Here is a 19,432-nt window from a genome sequence, read left to right on the forward strand (position 1 = left end):
TTTTTCCCTGTGGACAATGGAGATTTATTAAGAAAAATGAAAGAAAATGTATGTCTGTCTCCAAGAAGTATTCTGTACAAAAAAACTTTACATGTTGACAAAAAGGACTTATATATATGTGCAGGTCATAGATATCTGTGTACTCATTAGCTTTAGAACATAATCTACATTCTTTTTTACTTTTCCATATGGTATTTCAGGATATATTGAAAACTTTTACTTTTATGTATCAGTCAACATAAGACTAGTTAATTATCAAAAAAATCATTGATGAAAACTGTCAATTGCCCATTCTCCAAGGGTTCACTAATAACAATTGCCGATTGCTGCTGATGGAAAAATTCGGTTGATTATTTCAGAATTGATTTTTGGGAGAGGGGGGGGGGAGGTGGGGAGAGAGGTATGTTTTAACTTTTAATACATAAAAAAAAGCATTACACTGATATCTATCTGAAAGAAGACTTAGAAGATACAATTTAACCGACAAAAAAATTATCAAATTAAGTAAAGCCATTGGTTGTGTTATGGTTGGGTATTCTTTGAAGTTTTATCATTTCAAACTCTGATTATAAAATCCTTTTTTTCTAAAAAAAATTATTATTAACTATCTAAGGATTTGTGACAAATAAAATCGATTTCCCCTTTTGGTGCATTGGATCTGGACCTCTGAGTTCAGTTCATATTATGGGATTTATCATCCTCTCCTCCCCCTTTGGAAAAGACCCCCTTGCCCTCCTGTGTCCAGCCCTGTGATTGGTGTGTGCCACTAGCTTACCAAAAGCTGGCGGCATGCCCAACCCTCTCCCTTATATTATTTAGAGCTTGAAATGTTACATTAGATTTCATTTCCTTTTCAGCATCAGTGAGCATACTTGGACCAAGGTATTCTTTATTTAATAATTACAATTAAACTTTTTCCAGGTTTGCAGTTGCATTTTATGGCAGTTCGACTCATTCTCAAGTGGTTGCTCTGGTTGCTCAAGTAAGATGCCATTAACAGTGGTAGTTAAGTACTACAAGCATTTTTAATGGGCTCGTCATTGTTATACAATTTAGTTGCAATACATATGTCATAGTCAGAAAATTCCCGAGTTAAGAATGATTGTGATTGGTCTTGAGGTGATGCAAGTGCAAAAGGAATTAAGGAGTCTGAAAAGGTGTTACATGAACGATCTCTTGGAATGCAAGGGGCTTTGGGGGGGGGGGGGGGGGGGTGGGCTCTTCATACAAGAGTAATGGTCAAAAGGGTTTCGGGGGCTTGGTTTCCTTGCTTATAGATTGACTTTTGTAGAGGGGGTGAACAGTTCAAAATTTTGAGAAGTTGAGCAGTAGCACAAGTGTGGAAGAATAGATGGAGAAAAGAGCACAACAGAAAGAAGAAGAGAGGTTAGAGCAGTCCACAACTGCCTCCCCCCTGTTTATTAACTTTCATATAAAAGACTGGAAAGTATAGAAATACCCCTATACATAACACTAATTCCCATTCCATACACATTGCATAGGCATTTCTAGAATAACATGTATTCTAACACTCCCTCAAGCTGGGGTGTAGATATTACACAAGCCCAACTCGTCTAAAAAAAGATTAGAACGTGTGGTGACAAGTTCTTTGGTCAAGATAAATGCCACTTGTTCTCCAATTCTCACAAATGGTATGTAGAGGCATCTAGTTTGAAGTTTCTTCTTGATAAAGTGAGTTCAACTTCAATATGTTTGGTATTATCATTTTTTAGTCTTTCCTGGGCTTGGCTTCAGGTATTTTAGAATCCGGTAAACAGCTTCCACGTGACTAGTTCTAGGAGCATGCATTAACTGACTGACTACACCGATAGCATACATGATATCTAGACGAGGGTGAGAGATAAATCAGCTTGCCAACAAGCCTCTAGTATCTCTCAGTATCATTGATCAACTGTCCACTTTCTTCACCCAATTTTTTATTTTGATCAATGGGTGAGTGATGTGTTGTAAGGTAAGAAAGGTAGGGTTAATAGAACGCAAACCCACAAGGACAGAATCACAATGATCCAAAGCAAACACAATCTGGCAGAATATGAAAAATTAAATAAAACAGAATCTAACGGTCAGATGAATCTGAAATTTGACTCAGATAAGCCTCGTACTAAGGTGTTCAGTCCCTCCGAAAATCAAACAGATCCAAGAGTGGGATCTCCTGTAATGGCACCCAACAGAATTAAAAGGTTAACCATCAACAGAATAGAAAGTAATTGTTGGTCCCAAAGGGTCACTATGAGGGGGGCCGGTGAATCAGTGACCTTCAAAAACTTGACCCAACTCATTTGTTTCTCAACTCACTCGTGGGTAACTCAGGCATTCAATGAGCATTCCATCTTTCTCATATACAAACCATCCTGCAGCAGGTTATATGATACACAAGTACAAAACCGCATACCACAAGACGAGAATATACGTGGTTCAGAAATGTGCCTACATCCACAGAGCAATGCCCTCACTGAGCTTCGCATATTACTCAATACCCAATCACAATGCAGTCGCTACAACAACCCTGGAACCACTACCCGTACTTTCACCCTCGGTACAACAAAGCCTAGTCTTTCTTTTGCTTTGAAAATGTGACTGACTCCAGGGGAAAATCTCTAAGTATTTGAAAGATTAATCATATTACTTGTTCCTTCTTTTTAGTAGTTAAATTTGGTTAACATTTCAAATGTCTCTATCATCTGATAGAATGTGCTAACCTTCATTAATTTCACAGGATGAGATAGCTAATTCCAGCGGTCAAGTTGAGCCACCTGGAATGCACATGATCTATCTTCCTTATTCTGATGACATTAGGCAGATCGAGGAGGCAAGAGATGTGCATCTTTCTTTCTTTTTTGATAATGCTAGTTTCTTTTAAATTTCAGCTGTGTTAGGAAATTTGTTACATTTTGCAGCTTCACATGACCGTTGGTTCCATGACACCTCGAGCTACAGATGATCAAATTAAGAAAGCCACCGCTCTATTGAGACGTGTGGATTTGAAAGATTTTTCGGTTTGTCAATTTGCAAATCCAGGTAAATTGCTAGTTCTCTACCCTATTGTCCATTTGACTGGGAGAAAGTTTGTTTCCACCCTACTTTTTCTTAGTTTTCTCTTTATAACTTCTAGAAATTGACATGTTCCTCTTTCCCTTCAATGTGTGTGTCTTTGAACGCTAAACTTTCCCCTCTCATGCATATTCATATGTGTGTTACTAACTTGACCTGAAGAGTTAATGCCACATCACCTGATTTATTTAGACCTTTTATCATACTTCACCATGAATAGAACATTGTGGTGCTTGAAATCATTGAGATATTTCTATACATGCATCATGTATAGGAACCCATGATTTATTTTATATCTTCTGTCCTCCAAAATGCTGAGATAATGTGAATGTGAAAAGGTAATTCAGTTACGAACCTGAGAGCTCCAGATATACGAAGCATGTAGTGCATCATATTAAATAACATTTACGTAGGTTGGTATCGTGTGCCTCCTCAGGAAGGTGTTAGAAGTCATGTAATAGGGGTAGTTTTGGAACTAGTCCCATTACTAGTTGCCTTATTATGTAATTATGTTTTTCTTCTTTATTTCCCTTGTACCTCCCCAGGGAGGTGGATGTAATTTCCTATTTGTTATGATTGAATTAATATAGGTGTATGGAGAAGAAGCCTCTCCAACACAATCGATTACAACCCAAATATTCTCTTCTCTCTTCTCTCTTCTCTCTCTTCTCTTGCTATCTTCTTCCTCCTCCAACTTCTTCCTTCTCTCTTCTTACCTCCTAAACCTAAAATCTAACTTGGTATCAGAGCAGGCTCAAGGTTTGAGAGTCGTGTTCAGTCCCTGTTTTCATTCTTTCTCTTCTCTTTGAAATCCTTTGTGTCTAAGGATTCCAAAGAGGAGATTCCTGTGTACAGCTTTGCTTAAAGAGTATGGAATAGGCTCATTCTAGCCTCTTTTGATGATTGAAGGATATACCTGAGCTGTTTTTGAAGCTCTCTTGAAGGTTTTGATCTCACACAGCTGCTGCTACAAGTTCCGCTAGGTTCAGGTTCAGGTTGCAGCTGCTGCTATTCTCGGATTGCTTTTGTGTCTTGGTCAGGCTCATTTGCATCGCCCTAGGATACTTATGAGGATGGCTATGATCTTCCTTGCTGATTGAAGAAGCCATATGAGCAGATTTGCTTCTTGTGTGGGATCCTCTATTCTGCCCAGGTAAACCCGAGAGTGTTTACCCTTTTTTCTTGCTTTAAGCTACAGTTTGATGCTCTCTTGGTTGAGGGATGCGTATGCACAGCCTTTGTGAGGCCTTTCCTCTTGTTTGGAGTTGATACTACTCCTTGCAAGCTTTGTGGTACAGTATTATAAGGGACTGCTTGCTGGACTGATGTTGGAATGCACTAGAAGTGCTTGATTTAAGTCCTCTTAGAGATTTGCTGCTAGGACTGCTTCAGCAGTGTACTATCCTAGGCTGCTTATTGGATTTTTTGCTTGTTTGGGTTGAGTGTGTACTCCTACTTATCTTTGGTGTTCTTGTTTATTGTCAAATCCCTTCCATCATGGCTGCTTAGATGCATCCTGGCTTGATCATCGCTGATTCACGCCCTCTTTGTTGTCCCTCGGTTGACTTATGAGAGTACTCATGCAGATTTCTTTTGTGAAGCTTGATGGTACTAATTACCTAGATTAGTCACATTCTGTGAGACTTTCTCTTAGGAGTAAGGGAAAACTTGGATATATCATAGGTGCTATCAAGGCTCACACAGCTGGTTCACCTACTTTTGATAAATGGGAGACTGAAAATTCTACAGTTATGACATGGTTGATCTTCTCCATGAAGCCCGAGATTGGGAGAAGGTTTATAAGGAAGGAAACAGCCAAAGCTATTTGGGATAGTGTCTCTGTGGCCTTTGACAGAGTAGGTGACACTGCCAAGGTTTATCAACTCCATCAAAAAATTCACTCATTGAAACAAGGTGACAGTACTATTTCTAAGTACTATAGTGCGTTCCTTAATCTTGTGGAGGAGTATGATCACTACAGGGACCTTCATTTGACCAACCCAGAGGATGAAGCAAAAGTGTATCTGACTCTTGAAAAGGAGCGTGTCTTCTCTTTACTTGGTGGTCTGAACCCTAACTATGAGCCAGTTAGACTCTAGCTGTTAGGCCGGTCTTCCCTTCCCTCTCTTAGTGAAGTCTGTAGTTACTTACAGAGTGAAGAGACCAGGCGGCTTACTATGGCACCACCACCAGCATCATCTGAGAGGTCAGCCCTCAATTCTAGTTCTGTTCAAGACACCCGTGGAGGTAGTAGAGGCCCAGGGCCTAACCGTGAGGAAGCCAATACTGTGGAGACAGTTGGTGCCAGTGAAGTTGGGCGAGACAGATTTAAATGTGATCATTGTGGACGCACTGGACACACCAAGGATAGGTGTTGGTCTCTCCATGGTCATCCTCCTGGTATGCGTGGTCGTGGTGGCCTTAGAGGGGGAGCTCGAACTCATTCCGTGGCGGCGACTGATGCTGATGCCCCACAGGATGACTCCACCTTCATGGATGCAGTGGTTCGCAGGGTTGTGTCACAGTTGAGCACATCTTCTACATCTAGTATGGCTGGATCCTCATCATCCTCAGCTTTGCAGGTCTCCACCTTAGCTTCTACTGCTGCCCTGTCTTGGGTCATTGACTCGGGTGCCACAGACCACATGACTGGTATGTCTCATTATTATGATTCCTATACCATTTGCTCTGGTAAGGACAAGGTTAGGGTAGCTGATGGCTCCCTTTCCTCCATATCTGGTAAGGGTAATATCCCTGTGACATCATCTATTTTCCTTTCTTCTGTTCTTCATGTCCCTAACCTTACACTGAATCTTTTATCTGTGAGTCATCTGACTAAATCTCTCAACTGTTGTGTCACATTTTTTCCTTCTCACTGTCTTTTTCAGGATTTGGTGACGAAGAGGATTATTGGTAGTGGACGTGAGGAGCAAGGCCTCTACTTTTTTTATCCGTTTTTGCCCACAATTCATTCCTATGTGTGTGGACGTAATGATAGCAGTTCCGTGGATTCTGTTATGTTATGGCATCGTCGTCTTGGCCATCCATCTTTTGTTGTAATGAGGAAACAATTGCCTCACTTATTTTCTTCTATTGCCTCTTCTCATGTTTTTCAATGTGAACCATGTATGTTTGCCAAACATTGTCGGTCTTCATATCCTTATCATGGTAATAGAACTGTTGCTCCTTTTCATATTGTGCATACCGATGTTTGGGGTCCTTCCCCTACTACTTCTTTATTTGGCTTTCGTTACTTTGTGTCATTTGTTGATGATTTTTCCCGTGCCATATGGACTATACTTTTGAAGCATAAGAGTGATGTTTGTGATGCCTTTCAGAATTTTTACCAAATGATCCTTACTCAATTTGAGACCCGCATCAAAATTATGCAATCTGATAAAGGGGGAGAGTACATGTTTGGTGGCCTTCAAACCTTCTTTACTACTCATGGCATTATCCATCAGCTAGCGTGTGTTGACACGCCCCAACAAAATGGGGTTGCTGAGAGGAAAAATCGCCATCTACTGGAGGTCACCCGTAGTCTATTGTTTGGCATGCATATCTCCAAGACCTTCTGGTCCACAGCTCTTTTTACTGCCTCCTTTCTCATCAATCGTATGCCTACCAAGCTTCTTAATTTCAAATCTCCCTTAGACATCTTATCTCCCAAGGCCTCTGCTTTTGCTGTTCCTCCTAGAGTCTTTGGCTGTGTTTGTTATGTGCACGTTAACAAATCTGCCCGCACTAAACTTGACCCCAAAGCTCTCAAGTGTCTCTTCCTTGGGTACTCTTCTACTACCAAGGGGTACAAGTATTATCATCCTTCTTCCCGCCGATGTATCATTTCCAAGGATGTTACCTTTCTTGAGTCAGTCCCTTTCTTTGTCCCTTCTCAGCATCCTCTTCAAGGGGAGAATTGTAGGAGTGAACAGGCTACTAATGATTTCTTTCTTTCTCTTCTACCTACATCTCCTTTTATGCTTGACATTGGGAAACACAGGACTGTAGATGTGGTTGAGGTTGATGACCAACCACCAGGGGGGGATACAAATTTGGTTGTTGAAAGTGGTTCTGGTAAGGAGAAGGATTACCACATTACATACAAAAAAGGTGAAGGCTTGCATAATACAAGAAAGAAGACCTACCAAGAGTCCTCTTCAGATCCTGAGATTCATTCTTCTCAATCAGGTGACATTTCTTCTCCATCTGATTTAGACCTTCCTGTTCCTATTCGAAAAGGGAAAAGAACTTGTACTAATCCTATATCCCAGTTTGTTTCCTATGATGCAATTTCTCCTACAGGCCTTGCCTTTATTACTGCTCTCTCTACTGTTTCCATTCCCAAGAATGTCATTGATGCTATGTCTGACCCAAAGTGGAGACAAGCCATGTCTGAGGAGATGATGGCACTTGAGAAGAATGGTACTTGGCAACTTGTAGACCTTCCCAAGGGACGTGTCCCAGTTGGATGTAGATGGGTCTACACAATCAAGTACAAATCTGATGGCAGTATTGAGAGATACAAAGCAAGGTTGGTGGCCAAGGGGTACAGTCAAGTCTATGGCATTGACTACCAGGAGACATTTGCCCCTGTGGCCAAGCATAACTCAATAAGAGTTCTTTTATCTGTGGCTGCCAATAAAGATTGGCCTTTATATCAGTTGGATATGAAGAATGCCTTCCTTTATGGTGATTTGGAAGAGGAAGTGTACATGCAAACTCCACCAGGCTGCAAGATGCCTTCAGCTGAAGGGAAAGTGTGTCTCCTTAAGAAGGCTCTATATGGTCTCAAACAGTCACCTAAGGCATGGTTTGAGCGCTTCCGACAAGCTATTCTGAAGAATGGATATTCCCAGAGCCAAGCTGATCATACTCTCTTTACCAAGCGGAGTAATGGTACTATCACAGCTCTCATTGTCTATGTTGATGATATCATGGTCACAGGAGATGATATAGCTGAGATAGGTAAATTGAAGAGCTACTTGGCACAGCAATTTGAGATCAAAGATCTGGGTCCCTTGAAGTACTTCTTAGGAATAGAAGTATCAAGGACCAAGAAAGGAATCAACATATGTCAGAGGAGGTTTATTCTTGACTTGTTGACAGAGACAGGGATGTTAGGCTGCAAACTAGCAAACTCTCCTATTGAGCATAATCACAAACTAGGAGAGGATTGTGGTCCTTCTCTTGTTGATGCGGGGAAGTATCAAAGGCTAGTGGGGAAGCTTATCTATCTCTCTATGACTCGGCCAGATATCTCTTATGCAATGGAAATTGTCAGCCAATGCATGCATGCTCCCAAGAGTGGCCATTTGGATGCTATGTATCGCATTCTAAGGTATTTGAAGTCCTCTCCAGAGAAAGGACTGTTGTATGCAAATCACAACCACTTGAGAGTGGAAGGTTTCACAGATGCCGATTGGGCTGGTTCCATTACAGACAGGAGATCTACCTCCGGCTATTGTACCTTTGTGGCCAGATCTAGTACCGAGGCAGAATTTAGAGCTATGGCACATGGAGTGTGTGAGCTCATCTAGCTAAAAAGACTTGTTCAGGAACTGGGACTTGATACTGAAGGACCCATGAGACTGTACTGTGACAACAAGGCTGCCATCAGTATTGCTCACAACCCTGTTCAACATGACTAAGCACATCGAGGTTGATAGGCATTTCATCAAGGAGAAGATAGACTCTGGCTGTATTTGTACTCCTTTTGTGAAGACTGGTGATCAATTGGCAGATATCTTCACCAAGGCTCTTGGCTCTCCTCAGTTTAGTTCTTTCCTAAGCAAGCTAGGAATGCATGATATATTCTCCAGCTTGAGGGGGAGTGTTAGAAGTCATGAAATAGGGGTAGTTTTGGAACTAGTCCCATTACTAGTTGCCTTATTATGTAATTATGTTTTTCTTCTTTATTTCCCTTGTACCTCCCTAGGGAGGTGGATGTAATTTCCTATTTGTTATGAACTTATGATTGAATTAATATAGGTGTATGGAGAAGCCTCTCCAACACAATCGATTACTACCCAAATATTCTCTTCTCTCTCTTCTCTCTCTTCTCTCTCTTCTCTTGCTATCTTCTTCCTCCTCCAACTTCTTCCTTCTCTCTTCTTACCTCCTAAACCTAAAATCTAACTGAAGGGGTGGAAGAAACATGTATGGGAAGAAATGCCTGGGCAAGGAAGTTGGCAGAAGAAGCTTGAGTGAAGGACTGCGACAACTATCATGGTCATCACTTCCAACCCACATGAAATATATAACAATCTGCACTGTCTTGAGGAGAGGCTTGGTTAGATAGAAAGACCATAAGAAGCTTTAATGTTCCCTCAGATTGGCTTCGCCCTTTCCTGTGAATCTTAGGTGGAGGTTGAAGAAAATCTCCTTTTAGGGGGCCTGAGCTTTCAGTCGGTACTACTTTGCAAGAGCTAGTATTCTAAACTTGAGTTTGTACCTTCAGCTCAGGAGACAGTCTCAGGTAGAAAGTTTCTGTCAGGTGTAAGCCTCTAATAAGCGGCATTGAACTTCATCCATACTTCACTTGACATAGAAGTATCCTTTTTTTAAGGTATGTTTCCTTATCAGGGATCAAGTATGGCTCTGCCAAGCGCCAATCAAATTTTTTGATGACATACCTCTTACACTTAATGTTAAGGTCAGTCTAACTAACTGCTATCCAATTTTAGTCTCTGCATCTGACTATCTGTTTGTATAAAAGTCTATCCATAGTTGTCACAGCATCTAAGCAACATCAAGAAGGAGACCAAGGTGACACTAGTTGTCAAGGCGGTTGGATGCCAAGACGGTCAGCTAGGCGACGCCTTGACTACTATGAATCTAACTCATCCGAGAATCTCTCGGAGCTCCAGACCTATGCTAATTGATCTGGTTGGTGTCATGACCATCATCAATCAGCTACTTGGATTCTGAAATCTGAATCTACCTTGGTGATTTTTTAAGCCTCTTGAAGTAAAGATCATGAGATTGTCTCTTGTTCAATTTCCAAAACAGGATATCTTGCCTAGATAGATGTTAATAGGAGCATGTATGGCTTTCTTCTGTCCTGCGGTTGACTGAGCTTTATATTTCATCATTAACTTGAGACATCGGGTGCGCTTACCATTTCTTTTGTGTAAGCAATTTCAAAAAATTTCCAGCAATGCATAATCATGCAAACTTAGAAGCTCAAGTAAGCCCCTGAGTGAGGTGATCATCCCCACTCCAATTGGTACACAGATCAATCCTAGACATTTTTGAGACTGCTGCAATAACACGTTCTCAGAAATGAGATATTAAATAGAAGGGTAAAGGTTTCCTACATGGTCCACTTAGGAAGCCTTAATAAATGGACTTAAACATCTGCCACGTGACAGATGAGATGGGGTCCAAATTTTGTGGACAAGTAGAGCCCAAGTCACCTATTCACACGTCAAGTTCCAGGTTGATTGGAGTTGTCAAGTTGCAAAATAAAGTTATGAATATCGAGGACTATGGGTGAGTGCACAATAGTGATTTTTGACCCAAGTTTACTAGTGTATGCACAGTGTACTAAAAATCATAGTTGTCAAGGGCAACGCTTATTTATGCCAAATATCATTTATGTAAATGCATTAACTTAAGATATTATTCATAAGTAAGCAAATACCCCCTATTTGAATCCATTAAAAATAGTTAAAAAATCAAATTTCAAAAGGATGAAAAGTCAACCCCCCCCCCCTAGTTCAAGAACAAAAACTGGATGTATTGGAAACCTTATTTGCTTAAATCCGATTTATATTGAAGGAGTTTTGTTTCGGTCAAACCTTATTTGGTGTGCGCGAATGCTATTTAAAATCACTCAGAATGAAAATTTTTTTTTAAATATTAAAACAAATGAATATTTTACCGCACTTTTGGTTTTTAGCAATGTTTTAGCATATTAAGATTTATGGTATTTTTAGATTTGAGAAAAATCCCAGCATTTAAAAGTTGAAAATTGCACCTACCGCCGAAAATCTAGGTTTTGTTCTTGAAATGGGGGGTTGACTTTTTATCCTTTTGGAATTAGATTTTTTAACTGTTTTTAATGGATTCAAATAAGGGGGTATTTTCTTATTTATGAATAATATCTTAATCTTAAGTAAATAAAATAACAAATATAAAAGCACTTTAGGTGTGTATGTCAATACACAGGAGGGTATTTGATTGAATTAGACTCTAAAGTTTGACACATCGTTAGTCCAAGCCATGTCTTCTGTATCCAGTAGTCGGAATTGCCAGATCACTTGTCCATGTGGCTCAAAATGGTGGACTGCTTAGGAAGCCCTTCCAAAATGGGGCCTAGTAAAGGCAATTTTCCCCAGGCTCCATTTGTTTCAATGTAAAATGACCGGAAGAAAAATAAAGAAATTATTTCATTACAGAAATTATCTCATCGAGAGTAAGCATATGGAATGTAAGATATATAATGGGAATAAAAATATTTCCCTTTATTTTACTTCCTGGCATTTTTGAAACAAACAGAGCCCTGATGAAAATTTTCTGATTAATAGTGGTAGAACAAAAGTAGTTTTGACCATAGTGTTATTGATCACAATTGTCTAGTTGACTTCCTTTGGTTTAGTATCCATGCTTAGATTTTCTTATCCTTGGGTTTTGCATTACTTGATTGTTGTGGATCAAAGATTTTCTCAGAATGGAAGATTTAATGAGAAAAAACCAATCAAATATGACACCACTTATGTTCATTCTTGAATAATTGTAGAGCTCAGTTAAGTTTTTCAAAGTGCAAGCTGTTTTTGTTTCCTATATTCTAATTTTGTATGTTTAAAACGGTACTTTTTGCAGCCCTACAGAGACACTATGCTGTATTAGAAGCCTTGGCCCTTGACGAAGATGAGATGCCAGAGATGAAAGATGAAACTGTTCCTGATGAAGAGGGCATGGCTAGGTAATAATCCAAGAAACATTCCATCTGTATCTGGCATCCTTTCTTTAGCGGTGAACCATTGTTGTCAGAACTAAAATCTGATGGCTGGGCTGGGTGAGTCATGAGTGACCATCTGGCAAATCCAGTGTCACTGTTCTGAAAAATGCATGGGTTTAAAAATTTTCTCCTTTACACTACACTGGTCCTAAACCTATCCCTATTGACCGTTTTTGCTTTGGCCTACCTCCTTTTAACTCAAATTTCAGTTTCATTCCGAGGCCCGACACTACAATAAAAATTTCAGGTCCCTCAATACTTACAGTCAGTGCCAAGATTGTTAGATGGCAGGAACTCACCTGATTCCTGCTGGTGCTTCATTTTGCAGACAGTCACATTTTTGGCAACATGATTGAATCATCAAGTTCAACTCTCTAGGTCAAACAATTTAAATGCAAGAATAAGTTGCAACTTGCCTGGTTCCTAGTACAATTTTGATAGTTATGCAATATAATATTGATAATTTTTAGACTTAGTTCCCTTCATTTACTTCTCGAACAAGTATTTGCAAATTAAATTTTATATGTATATGCATGGCAGACCAGGAATAGTTAATGCACTTGAAGAGTTCAAGGTTTCTATTTATGGGGAAAACTATGACCAAGAGGAAGCTGATCATCAATCCTCAAAGACATCCGCAAGTGAGGCATCTAGAAAACGAAAGGAAATCACTGATAATGCAGTGAAGGAGTGTGCAAATTACAACTGGGAAGATCTTGCAGACAACGGAAAGGTGAAAATGGACATATTTGATAATTCTCTATTTTTTTTTTTGTTTAATTTATTTTTTACTTGTTTGCTCGGGTTAATCATGGTCTGATACAGCCTTATGTTCTGCAGTTGAAGGATTTGACTAATGTAGAGTTAAAGTATTATCTTGCTGCACACAACCTTCCTGTTACTGGAAAGAAAGAAGCTCTCATCAGTAGGATATTGACACACATGGGAAAGTAAGTTCTTTTATTTACGTAACTGATCATTGTAAATGAAATTTTGAGGGTGAAAGTTGCTAGAAAACCTAGTAAACAATTGAAGAGAACATGTTGTTCCCCATATTTTAGATCTGTTCAGAGTATATGTCTAACGTGTACAGTTCTTTGGATATGCGTAGGATCTGGATCCACCAGCAAAATATTGTTATATACCTGATTGTACAACTGTACTTCTGTATCTTGTTTAAATCTTTGCTTAACGAGTGAGTGATGATGTAGTAACTCATTTTGACATTAAATCATTTATCTTGGGAAAAAAGAACATGAAATCACATTAGAGAGTTTTCCTAATAATTTGCATTCAAAATGCTGTTTACAAAGAGCTTAATCATTAAATTCAAAGGAAAGAAAATGCGACCTGATTGCGTGTGGTGTGTGGCTTCTGTGCCCACACACACGGCTGCATGAAATGACCATTGCACCTCGGGAATTTTCGTCTTTCCATGGGGGTGTGGCGGTCATTTTGCACAGCCCTGTGTCTTGGCACAGGGGCTGCATGCTGCACACGACCAGGTAGCATTCTAATTCAATATGATTTGGACAACGGGATTCAGCAAGCATCCAGAATGGGATTAAGGGTGTCAATGAGTAACCAGTAAACAAATACCAAATCTGGATTCGGACTGAATACCTAGTTCCGATCTAGACCGAATTTAATATGGTTAAGTCTTGGATCTGAAAATGTTTTTACAATTTGGTTCGGATTAGATTTGGATCTACCCAGTTATCCGACGGATCTATCCGGATCCGGACTGAATATCCACCTTAAAAAGTAATATAAAATCTTAATATTTTATTAGGTTTAAAAGACTCTAATTGATGGTTACGAGGTTAACTTAATCGTTCAATTAAAATATTCTATCGATATTTTTTTTACTTAAGCAAATCATATAATGTGATTTCAAACTTTTGCTTTGCTTTGTCTCGTGAATATCATAATCGAACAAGAATCGATTGGCATAGCCAAATTTAAATTGGATATAGTACTTAAATTGGATATAGTAACTGGATGTAATAACCATATAAGAACCGAATCCAAGAACTGGATTGTAACCAGATCCGAATCGAACCGTCTAGGAATGGATAGAGTATTCAATTTTGTACTATTCTAGGACTTGGTTCGGATCTGGATCATACTACCACTGCTTGAAACCGAACTGGATCCGAGCCGAATACCCGATTCAGTATCCAATTGACACCCTTAGATGGGATGGAGAATCAAGGAAATTTGGACCAATCAGAATCTTTTGATAGAGCTGCTTTCGGAACCAAAAATGAACACTTGGTCTTGGATTCTTTTGCCAAAGTTTTTGGAGCTTTCAAAAATCTATTATATTTCCTCTTGTTTTTCTGGTTAGGATATAATTTTTAAATCGCTTGAAGTTCTTTCTAACGCTCTGGCCGATTGTCCTGAGTTTTTCCGGAATCTTTTATAAAAACTTTATGCTTTTTTTTTTTTCTTTTTTTTTGTTTTTTTTGTTGCTTCATCAATAGGAAAAAAAAAAAATTATGATTTTGACGGGGCAGTCTTTGCCACAAGGGCTGCTAAATCAATCCGTCCCAGCGGGACTTGTACTGGGCATTGGCCTTTCAAAGTATTCATTGCATTCTTTTGTTTAACAGCATGATCATATATTGTCGTATCCAATGGGAAGTAATTACTCTTGCATTTTACAATCTCTCTTAACTGTTTCACCCAAAATAAAAAAGCCTCTTAATTGCACAGATGAGCACATGCAACATTGGAACTCCTATTTTAAGTTCTTGGGAAATTCCCAGCAGCTGATTCTCTCTTGGATAGACATTTTCTAAAAATGTTTATGTGGGGAGAGGTTGAGCATGCTGTCAGCTTTCGTAAACTATCTCCATTCATCAATCACAGGTTAGACACAAGAGCATGGGGGTCTTTTCCAAAGGTGGGAGGAGAGGATGACACATGTTGGGTACCCTCAAGACTTGCCCAGCCTTTTCCCATTTATGTGTTTGGGTTGTAAATTTGTGAATATTCACCAACATGGGGCCACTAGGATGTGCATGGGCATCTAAGGGGAGGGGCAGGGTGGTCCTTTCACTACCCCATGTGAGAGGACATGGGGGATGCTGCCAGGCAACATTCTTTTTCCCTTGTAATAATTTGCTATGCAACTATTTTATTTTGTTTATCTCGTGCTTGTCTGTCTCTATCAGTTGCGGCAAAAACCGTTTGGTTGCTCTTCTGGGGATGACCTACACAGAAGAACAAATAGACAAGGGAGAGCCGGCAGAGACTCTCCGATGCCTAAGTCAGATTCCTTCGCAGCAGACAATTTACAAGGCAAAGAATGGTTTGATCCCCATACCTGGCACATACCTAGGTATTTATAGGTTCGTAGTTGACAGTGGAGGCTGTTATGGAGAGTCCCACTTTGGTCGGTGTTCTAATTCCGGTAAGATATCCGGAGGTGGATTCCTTTTAGGAAAGTATCTTCTCTTCTGGGAAGAGTCCTTCGGTAAGATTACGGCGCAGGATTGTTTACTTGTCGGGCAAGTAGTTAGCCTTACTGAGTTGCTAGTTTGGGATCACTAGAGGTTACATCAATGGTCAGGTCGATCGAATGTTTGTTCGAACTAAAGAATACTGAGGACTACCTGAACGGTCGGCCTAGTACATTGGTCAAGCTTATGATTGGTGTTCTGAGTGATTCCTCTGGTCCATCTAGGGGATTGGCCTCAATAAATCCTATGGGTAAATTCTATAACTGATTAGACGGGTCAGCTCGTACATATCGTGCTTGGTACTGATTAGGTCTAATAGTCGGGTCTGACCCCTTGCCCATGTTCGTCCACAAACTGTGCTCAAATCTTCCGGACCAGCCGTACAGGTTGGCCCGCGCCTGATTGCTCTTCCTTTGAATTTAAGGGTACCGTAATGGGTGATCGGTTGGCTACTGGGGTGTCTGGGCTCGCAACCATCTTCTATTGCCACATGGCTCCATGCAATTGGTGAGTAATGATTTGGTTCATTAGACGCCCCCTACTCACTTAGGCTGAGGTTGGCCTAAGTGAGTATGTCGAGAGAGGTACATATTTTTTTAGGGGTTCTATCGACGCCATTGATCAGTTTGACATTTGGTCTTCTGGCAATGCCGTTACCGCATTTAATGCGTTCGTCAATATGGCCTTCGGAAGGGGAATCGGTCGCTTCGAGTTTCGGAGTGGAACCGTTCGGGTTGACACGTTACAGTTGGTTAATAATGACGTCCCGAGGACTTCAACCGACTAGTGGTCATGACCGTTGATCCTACTTAATCTCGACCGTTGACGCTAGGCTTTCTCTCTCTTCTTCATCCTATAAATAGCAGAATAGTTTTCTTCATTTTTTTCGTTCCTTCGAAGCATTAGAGGTCGTGTAGCTCCTCGGCTTGGTGTATTTTGTTCGGAATGTTTAAAGTGATAAACAACTTGTTCGAAGGAGGACCTTGGCTCAACTTCGAGTAAGTTATTCCTTCTTCTTCCTTTATTTATGGCTTCTAGTGATAGCGAGTATCGTCTGCCTCACGATGCAAAGCACGAGGTACAGGGTATGAGTAGGGCTCCATTAGCTTTGATACTAGTAGCATACTCGATGGTTCGGGATCAAAAGAGATCTCTGTGGAGGTCATCTCTGAGCAACAACCCCGTAGTTTTAGAGGTTGACAAACGTATGGTTGCTCGGACTGCTGAGGATCCTAATCATGCGACGCGAGCTGGTCCTTTGTCGCACCAAGTCCAAAACCCCAAAAGAAGAGACGGGACCTCTGATCCCACCATGGAGGTGGAGGAGGGCGAAGAGGGTTAGGCTCGGCTCACCATGATTGCGATGATCATACACATGGGTCGGTTGTAGGCGTCATGGTGTCTATAGGTGTAGATGCTTTTTGGAGCATCATTGATGAATTGGGCCTTGCCCAGATAAGTGTGAAGTATGACATCTCAGATGAGATCGTCCTTAGGGTGCCTAGTAAGAAGGAGAGGGTGTGCTTTCTTCAGACACCCGAGGTGTCTCTATGAGGTTGCTCAATGGTCTCTATTTCCCTGTTTTCCAATTCGTTGAGTGGGTGCTTGACCACTGGCACCTGGGACTTGGTCAGCTCATGTCGAACTCATGGAAGACGATGTGTGGGTTCTATATATTCTTCGGGATTCTTAGCCGGGAAGCCACTGTCCCTCTTTTTTCCTAGTTTTATATGTTGAAGAAGTATTAGGATGAATGGTGGTATTATTTCACCCGTCATGACCAGTCACCGTAGAAAGAGCTCAAATTCTTTAGACAAATGCCCAGTTTGGTCAAGAAGTGGAAAGGCCGAGTCTTCTTTGCCACCATTCCGAACGGTCCCTTCAAGTTGGAGTAGAAGGAAATAGATTTGAAATATGTGAACCGGCCCATTCCGTTGAGACCCGAGGATTAGGTGTCAGTTAGCCTAAGCTTAATGGGCAAAAAACTCGACGTCAGAAAGCTACAGGTTGAGGACTTCTTTCACCGCTGGGAGTGCAGATTCGCTGAGTGTCCTCGGCTCAAATTATTTGATCAATTTTGCATTACAGTTTCTGATTTGTATTTGGTCTTTCCGCAGTGGGCTTCCAGCTCGACCTGCAGAGGCTCGTGTCTATTTATGTCGCAAAGAAGAAGAAAACAATGGAGGAGGCCGCAACCAAGAACACAATAGACTGAGCTCTGACTCGACAGATCAAAAGACAAGGGCTCGGCTAGCAAACGGATCCAAAAGGCCACTGGGGGGTTGATACTCCGCCCCTAGCGCTTGAGATCCTGCCTGCCAAAGACGGTGGTCTAAAGGGAAAGAATGAGGGGAGGAAGGACGGGGGGAAGGAGTTGCCCCCAAATCCAAAGTCCAAAAGGTGAACCCTGAGCGTGCGGGTACGGTTTAGGGAAAGGAGAAAATGACCGACGAAGAGGGGACCGATCTAGTCAAGATCCCTGATCCCAAATACTTCCCAAACTGGCAGCTAGCTCAGGACAACTCCGCCTATGAGGATGGTTCTATGGCTCGTGAGTGGCTCAACAAGGCTCAACTTCTCCAGGATCGTGCTAAGCTGAGGGAGATGAGCGACATTGACTTTGCTGCCGAGCTATACAAGAAGATGGTTGAGGTAAGTACTTTCTGCTAGCTTTAATTACAACTTTTTTCTTTGCAGACCGGTTTTTTACTTCTCCTTTTTTTTCCAATAGGGGTTCTCCTATAGCATAGATGTAGCCATCCGGTTTGAGAGTTATTGTGCTAATTGAAGATCTATCCACCTCAGCAATAAGAGCCTCAAGAAAAACCTGAAGGAAGCAGAGGGGAAGGAGATAGCGTCCGAGAAGGTAGTGACTGAGCTGAGGGAGGAGATGAGATAGCAGCTGGAGGAAAAGATCCTTGTCATCAAGAGGAGGGATGACTTGGAGTTGGAAATCTAGGAGGTTGAGCACAAGCTGAAGGGCTCGGAGGAGAAATTGGCGAAGGTCAAGGCTGAGCAACCCAATGCTAGAAAGAATGTTGAGGCCAAGCTTGAGGTTGCCAAGAAGGCCTTGGATGATTTCAAGGCCTCTTGGGACTTTATAAATTTGGTCTATACCTACAACGCTGATGCCTTCTCCATGGGTGTAGATGACACTGTTCGATTCGTCCTGGGGTAGAACCCAAGCTTAGACTTCTCCAACTACACTACCTATGCGCCTCCACGTGCTAAGACCACTACTACCATGGATGACAACCACGTGGAAGATGGTACTGAGGTGGAACAGATGTAGACCTTATCCAGGGCATTGTCGATGTGGTGACCATGGTTAGAGCAGGCTCGATGTAATCAATGTCTGAGATCATTATCTGATATTGTGCCTTCACCTTGGCTCGTCCTAATGAACGCGGTTGATCTCTTGCCACCGGCCCAGCTCGTCTTCATTTGAGATTGCTTCTTCTTCTTGTCAAGCTTCTTTTTGTAATCAAATTGTAGTGAAGATAATATTTTTCTTTGCTTTTCTTTTTTTTTAATTTTGTAATTTTTATGTTTTAGAGAGAGATGTAAATTTGTGGTTTGACTTAATACTATGCCTAACTAAACTGATGAGAATCATTTTTTCGTAAATCTGTGTGTTGATGTCTTAACCGATCCGATGAAATCATTTTCAAGATAATGAATGTTGGTCTTTGCACTTTTTACCTATGCTTGAATGGTTTTTTGTGTATTATCTTTCTAGATGCTAACCTTTAGGTTGGTCTTTTGTACCTCATGGGTGATATCTTTTTTAGGTGCCGATATGATAGATTGGACTTTCGTGCCTTACTCGGGTGAGGTCTTTTGGATGCTGACCTGATGGCCGGTTGTTTTGCGCCTCACTTTACATGTTATACCATTGATCTAAAAGAACGTTGCCCTTTCCTCTCCTTGT

General features: G+C 41.0%; 1 protein-coding gene across 2 annotated transcripts in view; it reads left to right on the forward strand.

Moving 5' to 3' along the window:
* Positions 1 to 13,117, forward strand: part of LOC122656722 (ATP-dependent DNA helicase 2 subunit KU70) — a 112,912-nt gene extending 99,795 nt beyond the window's left edge. For both annotated transcript variants that reach the window (XM_043851341.1, XM_043851342.1), the window contains exons 14-19: positions 922 to 982; positions 2,738 to 2,830; positions 2,919 to 3,039; positions 11,896 to 11,998; positions 12,575 to 12,767; positions 12,875 to 13,117. In XM_043851341.1, the coding sequence (XP_043707276.1) occupies positions 922 to 982; positions 2,738 to 2,830; positions 2,919 to 3,039; positions 11,896 to 11,998; positions 12,575 to 12,767; positions 12,875 to 12,988 (685 nt within the window). In that variant the 3' untranslated portion in view covers positions 12,989 to 13,117. The remainder of the gene's footprint in view (positions 1 to 921; positions 983 to 2,737; positions 2,831 to 2,918; positions 3,040 to 11,895; positions 11,999 to 12,574; positions 12,768 to 12,874) is intronic.
* The last annotated feature ends 6,315 nt before the right edge of the window (positions 13,118 to 19,432 follow it).

The sequence above is a fragment of the Telopea speciosissima genome, chromosome 3 (genome assembly GCF_018873765.1).
Source record: "Telopea speciosissima isolate NSW1024214 ecotype Mountain lineage chromosome 3, Tspe_v1, whole genome shotgun sequence".
NCBI lineage: Eukaryota > Viridiplantae > Streptophyta > Magnoliopsida > Proteales > Proteaceae > Telopea > Telopea speciosissima.